General features: G+C 38.8%; 1 protein-coding gene across 15 annotated transcripts in view; it reads left to right on the forward strand.

Moving 5' to 3' along the window:
* Positions 1 to 16,995, forward strand: part of EXOC2 (exocyst complex component 2) — a 203,072-nt gene that overhangs the window by 46,206 nt on the left and 139,871 nt on the right. For 12 of the 15 annotated variants that reach the window (XM_044773364.2, XM_070515744.1, XM_070515756.1 and 9 more), the window contains exons 2-4: positions 8,708 to 8,868; positions 13,135 to 13,311; positions 15,187 to 15,313. In XM_044773364.2, the coding sequence (XP_044629299.1) occupies positions 8,751 to 8,868; positions 13,135 to 13,311; positions 15,187 to 15,313 (422 nt within the window). In that variant the 5' untranslated portion in view covers positions 8,708 to 8,750. Of the gene's footprint in view, positions 1 to 5,334; positions 5,509 to 8,707; positions 8,869 to 9,078; positions 9,355 to 13,134; positions 13,312 to 15,186; positions 15,314 to 16,995 lie in introns of those variants that run through there. The other 3 variants (XM_070515754.1, XM_070515755.1, XM_070515745.1) reach the window with 2 other exon arrangements.

Consider the following 16,995-nt stretch of genomic DNA (forward strand, 5'->3'; position numbering starts at 1 on the left):
TCATTATATATTGGCCCTCTATGTCTCTCTTTATCTGCCTTATTTTGAAGTCTGTTTTGTCTGATATAAGCATTGCGACACCTGCTTTCTTTTTGCTATTAACTTGGAGTATTGTCTTCCACCCCTTCACTCTGAGCCTGTGTTTGTCCTTGGAGCTGAGGTGTGTTTCCTGTAGGCAACAAATTGTTGGATCTTGTTCTTTAATCCATTTTGCCACCCTGTGTCATGATTTGGAGATATCTTCTCCCATTACATAGGTTGCCTTTTCATAGGTCGATGATTTTCTTTGCTGTGCAGAAGCTTTTCAGTTTGATGTAGTCTTACTTGTTTAATTTTGCTTTTGTTGCCTTTGTTTTTGGTGTCAAATCCAAAAAATCATCACTATGACTGATGTTAAGAAGTTTACCCCTTGTATTTTCTTGTAGGGGTCTTACAGTGTCAGGTCTTACGTTAAAATATTTAATCCATTTTAAGTTGATTTTTGTATATAGCATAAGATAAGGATGCAGTTTCATTCTTTTGCATATGGCTGTGCAGTCTTCCTGACACCAGAAAATGCCTTTTTTAAAGCCTTCATTTCTGATATTTTTTTTCTTTCAGCACTTTAAAGATGTCTTTTGGCCTCTAGTTTTGCTAATTAGAAGATATCATCATTTGGATTGTCATTCGTCTTTGTATAATGTGTCATTTTGTTCCTCTGGCTGCTTTTAAGAGTTTCTCTTTATCTTTGATTTCCAGCAGTTTGACTTCAGTGTGTCTAGGTGTGTTTTGTTTGTGTTTATCTTGCCTGGTGATTGCTGGACTTCTTGAATGTCTAGAATAATAGTTTTCAATAAATTTGGGAAAATTTCACTCATATTTTCTTCAAATATTTTATGCTCTGTTCCTTCTCTTCTCTCCTCTGGGACTCCACTTATATCAGAGCACTTGATATTGTCCCTATGTTGTGGAATCTCTCTTCGCTTTCTTTTCTTTTTTTCCTATTCCTAATATTAGATACTTTCTATTGATCTGTGTTTGTGTTATCGGATCTGGTTTGTTTTTGCCTGTTGCCCAGAAAGCCAGTCACTGAGATGACAAGATTGCAGCAAAGAGAGGGTTTTAATCATGAGGCAGCCAGGTGAGGAAGAAGGAGAACGAGTCTCAAGTCCTCCTCTCCATAAATGGGGATCCAGGGATATTTATGGGGAAGGCGGCAAGGCGGTCTCAAGTGTGGACAGAGATGATTGGAGATGAGGAGAGGTGAGGTAATTGATGATCTGCGCAAGTGTGGTCAGACCCCATGCCTCTTCATAGGACCCATATTCACAAAATGGTGGTGTTAGCATGATCTGGGGGTGGAATTTTTAGCCTCTTGATATCAAAAGGTCACTTACTGGGCATCTGCGCTTACACAGTTGATGGGTTCGTGGTCTCAACTGGCCTGAACTGGACAAGGGGTTCTAATTCCTGAAAAACAGCTCACACACCCATTACCATGGTGACCCAGGCTCCAGGGAGACGTTATCTGTAGGAGCCGTGTGGGAGTCAGCATGTTGCCTGAGCAGCCAGTTAACAATGGGCAGGTTAAACAGCTAAAAGTTATAATCAGTCATTGCAAAAAAGAAAAAACCTTTAGCTATTAGCTATGCAATCATTAATAACTAACTGTTTACCGGTTTCATTTATGTTCACTGACTGTTTCTTCAACTTCCTTCTTCTGTTTAATCCAATCAGTGTACTTTTCATTTCAGATATTGTATGTGTCAGTTCTAGAATTTGCATTTTATTTGTTTTTATAGTTTCAATTCTGCTCTTTCTAATAGCTATATATTCATTCATTATGATCATATATTTGTTTAGGAGCCTGTTATAGACTCTTTCAGATTCTTGTTTACTAATTCTGATCTGGCTCACCTTGTGGGGATGTTTCTATTGTCTGCTTTGTACTTGACTAGGGTCTGCATATTTTTCAGTTATTTTTAATGAGTCCAGTCATTTTTATTGTATCCTAGGAATATGGATAATACATTTTAGAGACTTTGGATTCTGTTTTATTCTTCTCAGGAGTGTTGAATTTTTTTTGCAGGCGTTGTTAATTTGACTAGATCTGCATTTCAGACTCTTGCCTCCCCTGTGGTGGGCAGCAGCTGCGATCACTGCTTACTTTTTCCATCCTTCAACCTGTTGCCCTTCACTATGCTATTTGGTGTTTCTCCCGCGCATCCTGTGCATGTGCAGTTCAGGCGTCCGCCAAGGCTTTCAGTCATATTCCTTCTGCCTCTGTGGCTCCCTCCTCTCCAGGATTTCGTTTCTCTCTCTCTGGCTACTCTGTTGGCCCAAAGGTCAATCTCTGATTCCTCAAGCCATAAGACTGTGGCTTTATGACTGTGTTTTCGCTGCCCTGTGCTGGGTGGACTGGGGTGTTCTGTCAGGTGAAAACTGGGTATCCAATCTCTGTGTGTACTATGTGATTTTGAAGTTCTCTGAAACAGCCTAGTAAAGTGTTGTAACCTTTATATTCCTCCCTGAACTTATCTGAAGAATTTTTTTCAATTGTCATTTTAAATAGCTTTATTCATGTACTATATAGTTTACCCATTTAAAGCGTAAAATTCAGTGGTGTTCCGTATAGCCACAAAGTTGTGCAGCCATCGCCAAAATCAAGTTTAGACCTTTCATCCCTACAGAAAGAAAGGCCACGCTCATTAACAGTCACTCTATTTCCTCCCGGCCTTCTCCCACCTCCCACCCAGCCCTAGGCAACTACTAATCTACTTTCCAGTCTGTAGATCCCAGACATTTATATATAAATGGAATTACATAGAATGTAGTTCTTTGTGACTGGCTTCTTTCACTTAGTGTAACCTTTTCAAGGATCATCTGTTTTGTAGCACGTGTCCGTACTTCATTCTTTTTTCTTTCATGCCAAATAATATTTCATTGTATAGGTATGTGCCACAGTTTTCTTACCCACTCATCACTTGATAGACTATTGAGTTTACTCCACTTTTGACTATTATTAATAATACTGCTCTAAACATTCATGGACATGTTTTTGTGTGGACATATGTTTTCATTTTGGATAATACTTAGGAGTGAAAGTGATAAATTATATAGTAACTCTATGTTTAACCTTTTAAGGTACTGCCAAACTGTTTTCCAGAGTGGTTGTACCTTTTACATTCCCACCAGCAGTATACAATGGTTCTAATTTCTCCTCATCCTTGCCAACACATTACTTTTTGCATTTTTGATTATGGCCTTCTAGTGGGTATAAAGATATTGCGATTTTGATTTGCATTTCCCTGATGGCTAATAACATTGGTCGTCTTTCCATGTGCTATTGGACATTTTTGTATCTTCCTTGGAGAAATGTCTATTCAGATCCTTTGCCCATTTTTTTGATTGTATTACTTGTTTTTATTATTGAGTTTTAAGTGTTCTTTTATGTTCTAGGTACAAGTCTCTTATCAGATACATTATTTGCAAATATTTTCTCCTATTCTGCGGGTTGTCTTTTCACTTTCCTGAGGGCTTCCTTTGAATCACAAAAACTTTTGATTTTGATCAAGTTTGATGTATCTCTTTTGTTGCTTGTTGTGTTGTATCTGAGAAGGCTTTGCCTACCCCGAGGTCACAGAGATTTACTTCTGTGTTTTCTTCAGAGAGTTTTATAGTTTTATCTTCTACCTTTAAGTCTACATTGTGTTTGGAGTAAAGTTTGTGTGTGATAAAGGAAGGGATCCAACTCTGGTCTCTTGCATGTGGTTATCAAGTTGTCCCAGCACCATTTGTTAAAACGATTATTTTTTTCTCTATTGTTCAAAAATCAATTGACCATAAATGTAACGGTTTTCTCTCTGGACGTTGAATTCTATTCCATTGATCTGTATCTTTCTCCTCATGCTGGCACTGCACTGATTGCTGTAGCTTTATAGTAAGTTTTGAAATTAGGAATTGAGTCCTCCAACTTTGTTCCTCTTTTTCAAGATTGTTCTGGCTATTCAGGGTCCTTTCTATTTCCGTAGGATTTTATGACCAGCTTGTCAGTTTCTTTAAAAAAGCCAGCTGGGAATTTGAGAGGCATTGCGTTTTATTTACAGATCAACTTGGGGAGTGTTGCCATCTTAACAACATGGAGTCTTCCTATCCATGTCTTTCCGTTTATTCAGGTCTTCTTTAATTTCTTCCAACAGCATTTTTGAGTTTTTGAAGTACAAGTTTTGCACTTCTTCTGAAACTTTATTCCTATTTTATTATTTTGATGCTGTGGTGTACAGTGTCTTTTCACGTTTGTTTTGTCGTTGCGTGTGTAGCCTAATGCCTCCCCCCATACCTGTTTTCTCCCCCTCGCAGTTCTTCTCTTTGTCCTCTTGTAAGTCCAGTGTCCCACTGAGACTGTGAGGCATTCGGAGGACGTTCACTGAGCCGCTTTCAGCAGTCGTACGGCGTGTTTATTTTCTGTCGGGTAATGTATGACAGGCATTGGGGATAGAGAGTTGATTAAACATCATGTGTCTTCACAAGGAGACGCAAACGTAATATCTAAGATTTAACACAATGAATATTAGAGTTATGTGGCAAAAACATTGTAGGGGGTGGTCAGGGAGACTTTCTTAGAGAAAGTGACGTTTAAGCTTGACCTTGAAAGTCTGGTAAGGATTAACAAACTTGGAAGACTTTCTGTTTAATTGAAAAAAAGACAAATGAAATCATGAAGGCATAAAAGTACTTGGCAGTTCATAACAGGTGAACGGGCTTAGGTGGTTAGTGTCTCATAAATGAGGGAAATGACTGAGGGTGAAGTAAGAAATGTAGAAGGGTAGCTGTGACAGGTTTTAATAAAATGCTAAGGATGTTGTGGACACTAGAGACCACTGGAGCAGTGGGGTGTCATGGAAGATTTTTTTTTTTAAATCAGGCATGATAGGCATTAGATCTGTATTTTGGAGAATTAACTCTGGTGTTTGCTGAGGGTGGATTGCAATGGAGAGGTAATAGGGGCAAAGAAACCAGTTAGGAATCTGTTTCAACATCCAGGGAGAGGAGATGAAGGTCTTAGCTGGGAGAGCTACTCTAGAATTGAGAGGAATAGTTGACTTTGGATTTTGGCAGAAAGAGGCTGACTGTTTGGTTCAGGAGGTGTGATAGGGAAGGAGAGACGCTCAGGAACCTTGAGTTGTCTCATTTGGTTTATTGGATGAAGGGTAAGATCTTTCCAGTCCTTTGTTTTCTATTGTCATTGTCCTGCCATTTTAATTGTATTAAATGTGTGACGTAGTGTGATTGATTGCATCCTGGGCCATGTGATTGACCTCCCTCTCCAGCCTGCTCCTTTTTTCCACAGGAGGCAGCCTGATAGCACATGGCGGAAAACCCCAGCCCTCTAGTCACAGGGCTGCTCCTTCTGGTTTGGCCTGATTTTGAGTTGTTTTGTTAGCGTAGACTCAGGTATGGTCTGAAGGGCTCATGAAGAACAAGAACTTCTTGGATTTTGAGTCTCCCTCCCAGAAACCAGGGACCAAGGTCAGTCATATTCTTTGTTATGCAACACACCCCAAACTCGTTTAGCTCTCTCTTCTGGCATCCACCTCCACATTTCCAGATTCTGTGTCTAATCTGCCATTATGTTGATAGTAATTTTAGGCAAAAAATTTTAACTCCTTCTCCCTCTTTATTCTCTTTCCTCACTCCCCAAACACAGCTGCCTATGTGCAAATTTATTCCTACCTTCGGTTAAACCAATAGTCAGTTCCTGCATTAATAGGGTGATACAAATCTTGCTTCTTTTGAAAGTTTCAAGAGCTCTTATTCTTGGATTGATTCCTTTTCATGGCATCCTGTTCTTTTAGGGATAAAAATTTTCTCCCTCTGCAGATATTGATTTGGGATCAAAGTCTGCAATACTTTTGGATTTTTTTTTTTTTCTTTTGTTAACTGCTGTGTTAGTTTGCTAGGGCTCACATAACAAAGTCTGATAGACTGGGTGGCTGAAACAACAGAAATGTATTTTCTCATGATTCTGGGGGCTGGAAGTTGAAGATCAAGGTGTTGGCGGGGTTGCTTCCTTCTGAGGCCTCTTTCCTGGGCTTGCAGATGGCCGTCTCCTCCCTGTGTGCTCATGTGGTTGTCCCTCTGTGTGTCTGGGTCCTGATCTCTTCTTACAGCAACACCAGTCACGTTGGACGAGGGCACCCATATGACCTCATTTTACCTAATCACCTCTTTAAAGGCCTGATCTCTCAATACATTCTGAGGTTCTGGGGGTTAGGACTGCAACGTGACTTGTTTGAGGGCACACAGTTCAGCCCATATCACCTGCATTATCTATTTTTTCTGGATCTTTTAGTTTATCTGACTTCTATCTCTTTCTCACATATTTTCCTTGACCATCTTATAGCCTCTAGCTGTCGTCATGTTTTTTAGAGTGAGGCTGTGAATAGCTGATTAGTCTGTGTATGGGCAGAGTTTGTAAGTGGCTTCTCTGTTAAGTGATGTCACTGCAAGTTGCTCTTCCTTTTTTGGGGAGTGATACCACGCAATGGGCTGCTCTGCCCACTGTGATCTGAGCCAGTTAATCACAACAGAGGTAGAGATCGAGACAGGAAGTTTAATTAGATTAGCCAGCTAATCGGAAGATGGGTGACTAATGTCTCAAAAACTCATCTTCCAGGATTACAGAATCTTGAGGCAGTTATATAGGGAAAATGGGTAGTGAGGAGGGGTCCAGGGATGTTGGTCTCTAGTCATGATGGGCTCCAGGCATCACATTGTTTCATTCTTCCATCAACTATGATGGATACCTTGTAGGTATGTTTCCTGCCTGTGGTCAGCCTGTTCCTGGAAAGAAACTCATAGAACAAAGTTTCAATTTATCAAGCTATTGGGGAGTACATATGTGAGCAGAGGCCATAAATCAGGACAGCATGTAAATTTTTTAGAGTACGTGCAGAGCAACAAGTAGTCACACGAAGGAGGGGCTGGGGCCATTTAGCATAACAAGATGGCCTCACTTATGCTCACTTACAGGAGGATTGATACCAGACCTCTTAATCGCAAGTTCCTGTGTCTGACGTGCAGTAAGCCAAACAATGAGACATCGGTGCTTGGAGGTAGAGAAAGATTTGTTCGAATTGGCCAAAATGAGAAGGTGGGAGCCTGGGTTCTTTCAGATACATCTTACCAAGAGAAGAAAGGAGGGGGTTTTGTAGAGCTAAGGGGCTTGGCAGGAGGACTTTTAGAGAAGCAAAGGGGTAATCTGTGTTTCTTTCACTCCAGATAAGCCCTTGGGCAGTCTGACTTCTGGGGTCAGTGGCAGCTGGGGGCTGGTTATGTGGTGATCCTTGAAGCCATTCTCTTCTGTAAAACAAGCTGATAAATCCTGTGACCTTTGAGTTACCCCTCAGGTTAAACAGAAAAACAGCAAATTGACAAGATTAACTTTTTTTCGTGACAAGGTAATCTTACTGAATATTTACAGTAACCTTCAGGTACCAGCTTCAGAACCTTCCATGTCAGGATCTTTGGTTCTTTTTTTCCTGGGGCTCTTCAGTTTCTCCAGAGAGTGAGGTTCTAGTTATCCAGACAGGGTGGAATTGGGCAGGAACAGTCTGCACAACCTGCTGACAATGGTGTGAGAGCAGGGAGGGGAGCGGCCTGAGGAAGTCCACTGTTTGCTGTGCAGGTTGACAGTCCCCTCTGCTGTGCCTGTTGTTCCTGAGTCCTGGTTTCTTCTCTTTGGTTTCTTCAGAGACTATGCCTCTGATCTCCTACCTGACTGCAGGCTGAAGGCAGGGGCCGGGGCATCTAACTTCTCACTATAGAAAGATAGAGATAATCAGCGAGTTCTCCTTGTTGTGCTCTGAACCTCACCTTCATCTTCTGGGGCATCTGCAGCCTTGAGCACTTGAGGTGTTCCACAGGGGCTTGTTGGTGAGGTTTTGTATTATTTGTTGGTGTCTTTTATATGCTGCGTAGTGTGCTTCGCTAGGATTATCCTACGTAATCTTAATTGTAACCTTATGAAAGGTTCTATTATTAGCTCCATTTTACGTATATGAAAACAGAGGTTTAGAACAGCATGAGTAAATTGGAACACCAGGACTTGAACTCAGGTGTATTTGACCTTAGAAGCTGCACTTTTAGCAACTTTGCTATATTTAGAACAGTTAGCAAATTCACACTTCTGCCTGTATGTCTGTCTGCATTCTAGGTTTTGTAACAATGTCAATATATTTATTTGAGCACAGTAAAAAAGAGTTCTTATTACTAAGTATAATGCAAAAATGAAGTGAAATTCAGTACATCGGTAGGAATATAAATGCACTTTAATTTTTATGAATATAATGAATCAGAATATCTTCCTTAAACAACTTTCAGAGTAGAAGAGTTTTTAGTGTGTATTTGGGATTTGGCAGGCATAGGCATGGAGCTAAATGGTGACATTAGGCTCTATCTGTCATGATATTGAAAGTTCTAGAACCAAGGGCTTAGTTTTCTGTTACTGTTATGATATTTCTCTTGCAGAACTAACTAAAGTGTCCTTAGTAAACTTAATGTTCAGTAGATGTTGGCAGAGAGGCTAAATCACAGCTAAAAAAATCAAAACTGTGTGTTTAAGAATACTTTTTATATTTTGGTACTGAATGTCTAGCATTCTTGTATTTTTAGTCAATGCTAATCTCAGTTGGCACTAATCCTTTTTTTTTCCTTTCTCTTTTAACAGATTACTTCTGTAACTACATCTCCAGTTTGCTTAACAAAGCACAATGTCTCGATCACGACAGCCCCCTCTTGTGACAGGCATCTCTCCAAATGAAGGAATACCATGGACAAAGGTCACAATTAGAGGAGAAAACCTGGGCACTGGCCCAACTGACCTCATAGGTAAGGGCGAGGACTATGCTATGTGTCCATGGTAAACACATTTTTATGTTGGGCAACTGAGGTAAGATATATTATTTTGAGATCGTGAAGGTGATAGAAAAACATCATTGTGGTCTATACAGAATGATCTGAATAAAAATGAAAGAATTATTTGTTTTTCTGATTTTTCTGTTAAAGTCATTCTTTTATCTTGTCTGTGTTGTCTTTCAGCAAAGCCTTCAGAAAGTTTCCTGGCCTGAGAGTTGCTTCCATTTCCTAAGCTTTGTTTTCTCCTGCTCGGGTTGCCAAAAGAGCCTCATAGCTATTCTTGCTCTCTTTAGTTTTCCCGCTCTATACAACTGTCTGCATTCTTTCTCAATGCTCTGAATTATGTCTCTTTTGTGCTCTATTGCTCTTCCCATCAAATCTGAACTCCATCTGCTGGTGATGTCAGTACCACTTGGCTCTCACTGCACTCCACCCAGAGAGACTGTCTGTTCTGACCAGGTGTGTATCCTCGCCATGACCTACGGATCTGTTCGTTTCCTTTTCTCTGCCATGTCGATGCTCCATCATGGTTGAGAATACCACCATTGATCTGAAATACCAGGAGTCTCTGCCTGCCAAGGATTGAGATTTACAACCAAAAAAATCTCTTCAAAATAATTCCCATCCATGTTAATCTGTCTTTTTATTTAGTTTTTTAGGCTCCATATGTTTTTGTCTTAAGCTCGAGGACGTGAATGATAGAGAACTATGCTTCCTGTTGGCACTGCATAAATATTTTAATGTGTTGGTTGGCATAGTGTGTTTCCCACCTTCCAGGCATGGAGGTCCCTTATTGCTGGCTTATGTGAGCATGCCTCTCACTCCTGGCTTATCTTAATCTCCTCTAAAACTGAAAACAAATGCTCTGGTCTGCTAGGATCTCAGTCTCTAAAGAGAGAGCCTAATCTTTTTTTTTTTTAAAATACAAATGAGTGTCCGGAATAGCCAGGGTAGAGAGCAAATTATAATCTAATTGTATGGTGAGTTAGGATTATTTTTCTGTGAATTCTATATGAGGTTATACAGATGCTTTCAGAACGAGGAAGGCAGAGACTCCAGTATATGCTGCTGAATATATGTTCTGACTCCCCACATAAGTTTATCTGGATTCAGACATTCTGTTGACTCATTTCTTAATCTCTGAGGGACCCTTTGGTACCGTCCTGGAGAGCATGAGTTGACACTTGTTTTTCCTGCATTGTAGCTGCTGGTTGACAGATGGGCCTTTGGCCATCCAGAAAACCCTTTGAAAAGAGAGTCAGGAAGGCTCAGCACTAAGTTTCATAACCAAGTTTTGTACTTTCCAACTAATTCTTTTCGCCAGTGTTATTTAAATATGTCTCAGGTTATATTGTTTTCTCTAGCTATATGTTTTGTTTCTTCAATAAATATAACTTAACTTAATTGTTTTTATGAAGATAGTTTCATCTAATCCCATGTCTTCTTTTTTGACATAGCTCATTCCAGATTTTTCTTTATCCAGAGTGGAAAAATCCCCAGAATGCTGGAAGTAGACCATACAGATGGAAGTTATGTCCCAAATTTTAACTGGCAGACATTGTGAGCTCTGAAACATGACAGTTACTAATCTGTGTAAATTTTAATCTTGCTGTAGCTTCAGGCAGTGCTATTCTTATTCGACTAAGTGTATATTACTCTTATAAACCTTGCTAGTTCGGCTTTCAACCTGCCTATGTATTGCCAAGAAACCAGTTTTTAAAAAAGCAAACTTAACCTACTAAGTAATTTAAGTGTTTTTAACTCAGATAATGTCTACACTGCCAAGTAAAATACTATAAAAACAGTTTATTTGACATTCTACAAGTTACTTAAGAAAAGAAGATGTTATTTTATTTCATGAAGCAGATTATTTAGCTTTCAGTAACTTAGCAAAAATGTGCTTAAGAAATGGGTCTTAGGATTGTATTTAATTTTCATGACATTGAAAATCATCTTTTTGAATCTATGTTTAAAATTAGATGGTGATTATTAATTTTTTTTAGTTAAAATGCAGAGCAGATATTAAGTCAGAGGAATCTTGATAGTACGTATGCTAGATGGATAAACTGTTGTTCTAGGTAGCTTTTTTCCAACTTGTACCTTCACTGATACCCTTCAAGTTGACTCATCTGAATGTGTTTTTAAGACTTAATGTCTGTATATCTGAAATCTGCTCCATTCCTTAGTTTCAGTCAAAGATAGATCTCCAGCAGGGAACTTGTGTTAGGAATGATTTTACATTAAGCCCTGACGTAAATGTGGAGTTATTCTCCTTTCTGAAGTGAGTTAATGTTTAAAATCACAAGAATCTTTTTGATATTATAAAATTTAAAAATATTAATTTATGTATTAACCTAGAGTCTTATCAAAATATCCACCATCTATAATTAAACAGTTTATAAACGAAAACGTTTCCCATTCATTTTGTTGCTGTATGTGTGCCTAAAAATTATTGGCGCAAACGTGCGTTGAAGTGTTTGCCAGCACTTCTCTTGGGGACGGAGAGGAGTTACAGGGTGCTTTCAGTTGCTTAAATTGTTTAAATTTTTCATGATAAAAATTGATGTCAGGAAAATATATCAAAGACAAAATTATTTTTTAAAATAATTTTGAATTATGAATATATTTAAAAATGTGTAAATGTCATTACACATTTAAAAAAACCAACAGAAAAGTTAGTCCTAAAGGAACCTTTAAGTGCTGTTATTGGAAAAACAAAAATCCATATGTGAATGAATAATAGATGTCTTAGGGAAATCTCTAAAATTCATTATTTCAATAGATGTAAATATGTCTTTAAAATGTACGTAGTTGTTTTTATTTCCTTATGGTTAATATAATGTTCTTACTAAATGGTGCTTTAAGTGGTAACAAAAGATGACTTGAATCTCTCCCTACATTTTTTCGTCCAAATTTGACATTAGTTGAGATGTTCCTGGTATCTGGAAAAAATTGCAATTGGCAAACTTGACTGCCGAGCAGTGTAAAATGTTAATGAGAAAAGAAAATGTGAAGTGTCTGCGTCTTTGCCGTGTACACTCTGGTTTATTTTCTCCATGAATATTTATTATATGGGTCTCTGTTTTTGTGGAAGTGGGAAATAGAAAGGAAATAAGCGAGTAGACTAGCTGGCACTAGCGTGTCCACGTGGTGGTGTGTTCTGCCTGACTCATGCCCTCCTCACTGCAGGCTTTCAGTGCCTCCCTGTTTGCTTCCTGCCTACATTGTGGTTTACATGGCATTGAGCCGGAGGTGCCAGGCAGGAGTTGACCTTTTGGGAGCTGACGTCACAGTTTCCTATGAGAGCAGAACGTAGTATAGTGACAGTATCATTAGGGAACCCTAGGGCAGCATGAACTGCCATTCTAGGACTGATATGCAGATAGAAAAATGTAATAGTCATCTAGTAATGCTGAGAACATTTACCAGACTCCAGGCTATGCTGAAAATAAAGCATAAAGCATCTAATTTAGTTCATTCTGTAATACCACGTATGATTGAACACTAGTAAAAGTACTTGCTGATTATTTTCAGGAAGATGGATGAATATATTTTTAGGGAGTGATATATACATTTATTAATATACTTCAGAATCTGATATCAATAACTTACACTTCTAATAATAGCAGTAATTCCCCTTCTAACACCTATGAGAGCAATGTAAGATTCTCATAGTCTAAGTAATCTGGAATGCCTACACATAATTATTATGGTCATCATTTTCTGATCCCATTGATGTTTGAAGAAACTTAAATATAATCTAAAAGAAGTCTTAAATATTAGAGAAAAAACAGAATAGATAAAAATCTATACAGACAGCAGTATATTTGCAAATAATATTGGGTGTACTCCGTAATAGAAATAACAAACTACTGAACAAGGAAATGTTATTTCTAGATTTATTTTTCAGTTCATTAAAACGGCCTGGTATTACTAACAGGAGAAGAATTGTCTTTTCATGTAATAGACATGTCTAAGTCGTATGATTGCTTTGTGTCCCTCCTCCCACCCCGCCTAGGAAGATTCACCTGAGCTAACAGCTGTGTCAATCTTCTCTATTTTGTATGTGGGTCGCTGCCTCAGCCTGGCTGCCAATGAATGGTGTAAGGCTGTGCCCGGGAGCTGAACCCAGGATGCTGCAGTGGAGGGTGCCAAACTTAACTGCTAGGCCACAGGGCTGGGCGCCCCCCCTTCTCATTGTTCTTTTGAACTTTGTTACATGCATGCTTTTATTTGCAGGTTTGACAATTTGTGGACATAATTGCCTCCTGACGGCAGAATGGATGTCACCAAGTAAAATAGTATGTCGAGTGGGACAAGCCAAAAATGACAAAGGAGACATTATTGTCACAACCAAGTCAGGTGGCAGAGGAACCTCAACAGTCTCTTTCAAGCTCCTCAAACCTGAAAAAATAGGTATCGTCTTTCATGACTTTATTCTAAAGAAGAAAATAAAAATAGTTTGTCTTTTAAAATTTAAAGCTGATAGATTAGTATAAAATTTACCTCCTCTTGTATCTCATTAACTTAGAGTCAGTTCATGTTTATTTGGACAGGAATAGGATATTGGTTAAATCTACATTACTGTTCAAAAGGCAGTTTCCTGATCACAGTCTGTGAAACTAAGGGTGATGATCAGGAGAGAACTGTCACTCTGAATTCTTTACAAAGTCTGCTCATTTAACATTTGGATATGCCAATTTTAGTTCCTTGATCTTGAATACAATAATTGCATTTCTTTCTTTTATACAGTTACGATTTAAGGTGACACATCCTCCCAATTTGGCCAAATTAACAGCAATATTATGTAAATAATGCTCTCTTTTTGTTTGTTTTCCCCATCCCTTGAGGCCTGTGTGCAATGTTGCTAGTCTGGTGTACCTTTAGCCCTCCAAACTAGAAAGAACCGCTCTTTGTACCCCATAGCACTTTGTGTGTTGCTTTTTTATGCACTTAACACTTGCCTCCATATTAGGCATAGTTAAGAAGTTGGGCTGAGGAGCCCGACTCTGGATGCTGATCTGTGCTCCAGCACTCCTAGCGGTGGTACTTCGGTGCTTAGTTTCTTCGTGGGTAAAAGTGGAATAATAGTGTTACACACCCCACAGGGGTAAATGCGTTAGGACATGCATGTGAAGTACTCACACAAAGTAAGTGCTCCATAAGTTAATAATTTTTAATTATTATTTTCGTAGCTATTTCTGTGCATGGCCACCTCCCCTACTAAAATGTCAGGTTCATCTTTGTGGTCCTGTCATTTCTTGCTCAAGGTCAATACTTGATAAATGTTTGTATGATGTAGGAATATGACAGGCATAACTAAACCCAGGCTGTACTTTTCTCCTATATAGAAAAGTAAATAATTTAGCTTAAATTAAATTTAAGACATTTTGACAGAATCCAGCATCATCTTACATCACGTTTATACAGTAGATAGAGAAAACTTATTTGAAAGCACTAAAAGAGGATGTAGCACAGTGTAGGCTCAATAAAGGCTTATGGAACTGAGCTCTGGAGGATGTGCACTTGAGCGTCTCCTCTGGCAGAGTCTCCTGTTGCATCCTGGCGGAACTGAGGGTGCTGGTGGAATTAGTGGGTTCACAAAGGGTCACACAGCTAGAAGGTGCCTGGGATCAAATACTTCAGTGAAGACTTCCCAACCCCTCCTCTCTGTGTGCTGGTGCTTTGCCCATTTCTGCGCAGCCCATGTCTGGAGGTGGTAAGCGGTCTTCCTGTGCCAAGGTAGATGGCAAAGAGCTTGGTCCCGTAAAAGAGGGTACTGTTTCAGAGATTGTGTTGTTCACAGGATCCTCCCAGTCGTTCTTTTGAATATCCTAGTTTGCATAAGCCATGCATTCCTTGGAAGTTGTCTGATTCCTTTATAGAAGGATTGATTTCTTTATATAAGGATTTCTTTGTATAACTATATAAAATATATATATTTTGTTGAATTTACCAAACTAATTGTACTGTTTATTATTTGTAAAATACATTTGTTTTAGCGGAACGTTTTCTCAGAAGCTTAATTTGTCTTCTGTCTTGAATAATGTACAATGAAAGTGAACCAAGAAGTGTTGTTCTTGCCTTTTTATAGATTCTTAGTGTTTTTAATCAAGCCACCAGCCATTAAAAAAACAAAATAAAACTCAGCTTTTGTGCCCTCAAATCTCTTAAAAATTGCCTTAGTGTGCATTTCATATTAGGTCTTTAAAAAGTAAAGGAGTTTGGCGAGACTTAGAAAGTCGTGGGGGAGTCTCTGTCTTACTAAGGATGTTCTTCTCATTTGGGTAGGTATTCTGGATCAGTCTGCTGTGTGGGTTGATGAAATGAATTATTATGACATGCGTACTGACAGGAATAAAGGAATTCCTCCCTTGTCCCTACGTCCTTCTAACCCCCTCGGCATTGAGATTGAAAAGTGAGTACTGTCTTGCCTTCAGTTTTCTTTATTTTTAGTTGCTGGAAAGTTTTATATATTTAGAGTGAAGAGAGTCAAACTCCAGAAACATCCAGGGAAGCATAATTGAAGACTCAATTGTTGAGAGACAAGTGTTGTTTCCAAAGCCTGGTCGGCTTTGCCGGGAGTGAACTTTCCAATTAGTTAAAACTTTTGGCAAAAAATGCTTACCTCCTTAGTTCTCTTAGTTTACACCTGGTGAAGAAGAAAAGTGTCTTGAAATTTTTAGTAACTAGTACTTTTAGTGATATGAGAATAAATACGTTATTTGGAGTTGGTAAGTTTAAATTTTTAGATGGTACTTGAAATCAAAATAGAATTTTCCGTTTGCTTGATATTTTTGGGAAATGTTTTAGAATAATTAGATCCAGTGTAGTCTCTCCTTTTGTTTGTAACCCCTACCTATAATTGATTCTTACTCCAGACTTATTTATTTTACCAGAATTGTGGTAGGTAAATAATATCTTTCAAGATGTCTTTAACCAAACCTAGAATTTTCTTTTCTCACTGCCTAGTATAATGTTTTAGTAACTTTTATAATTAGTACCTTTAACCTTACATCTTACTTAAACAATTCATCTAACACATTAATTATGTCTAATTTATTTTCTGACCTTAGTGATTCTGCTTATGAAGTTATATAATGAATGAGTCTCCATAAGCACTTACTGAAGGTGACAAATTAGTTCTGTTAATACTTTGACCGGAGCTTTGTTTTGGGTTTTTCTAGGGATGGAGAAAGTTCTCCACTAATCTTTGTGTATTTAGCTGTCAGGCCTACACTTGAAGACCATTAGTAGTTCAGATAAGTAAGCTTCCTTGTCACCTACTAGAGTTTACCCCCGGCTGAGAGGGAGGAGCGTTTGTCTTGGGAAGTTGTCATGTGTTGAAAAGGTCCTGGAGCTTTCCAGCAGCTTTCGGTGAGCCTGGACTGTCCTCGGTCATGTCTTTGAAACTTTTTGGCAGTATGGGTCTTTCTGGAGCTGTTTTGAGGATTTCAGTCCTGTGTAAATTAAGAGTTTAAGGATCAAGAAAGTCTAGGAAAGCATGGTAATTGCTAGATATTTATTTGAGCCCAGTGTTAAGCATGAATAGACTTCGCAGTTGAGAGTAAACTGTTCTAGCGGCCGGCCTGCTGCAGTCCTCTCTAAAGCCACCTTCTTTCCAAAGCCGTTTACAGTGGAAGTGCAGAGCAGGAGGGCCCTTTCGATCGCTCTTTCCTAAGGAAGATACCAATTTTGTACATGGGCACAGGAGTGTAGGGATATTGGATAAATTTTGTTTGAGCCTTGGACAAGACAATTGGATGTCTACTATCATAAAATGGATTTCCTTAATTTTTACTTTGGTGTATGACCCACCCCTTATTTAGTCGCTTTACCTTCTCATGTCCTCTCATCTTGCGATTGTCTTTATCATTCCTGTTTATTGCTGCTACCCACAAAAAGGTTTGGCTTCAACTCTCTGTAAAAGCAGTTTTCCTTAGTACCTTTGCCGATAATCCTTTTGTAACGTTGTTAACAGCAGCCAGGAATAATAGCACTGAAAGTGCTTGGCTCTTTAAAAATTTTCCTTTCTTTCGTCTCTGAGAGGTGGTCTAATTTAGTCTGGAGCCAAACTCTCGCAGTTTGAATCAGAGCTCT

This window comes from Equus asinus, chromosome 8, assembly GCF_041296235.1.
Source record: "Equus asinus isolate D_3611 breed Donkey chromosome 8, EquAss-T2T_v2, whole genome shotgun sequence".
Classification (NCBI taxonomy): Eukaryota; Metazoa; Chordata; class Mammalia; order Perissodactyla; family Equidae; genus Equus; species Equus asinus.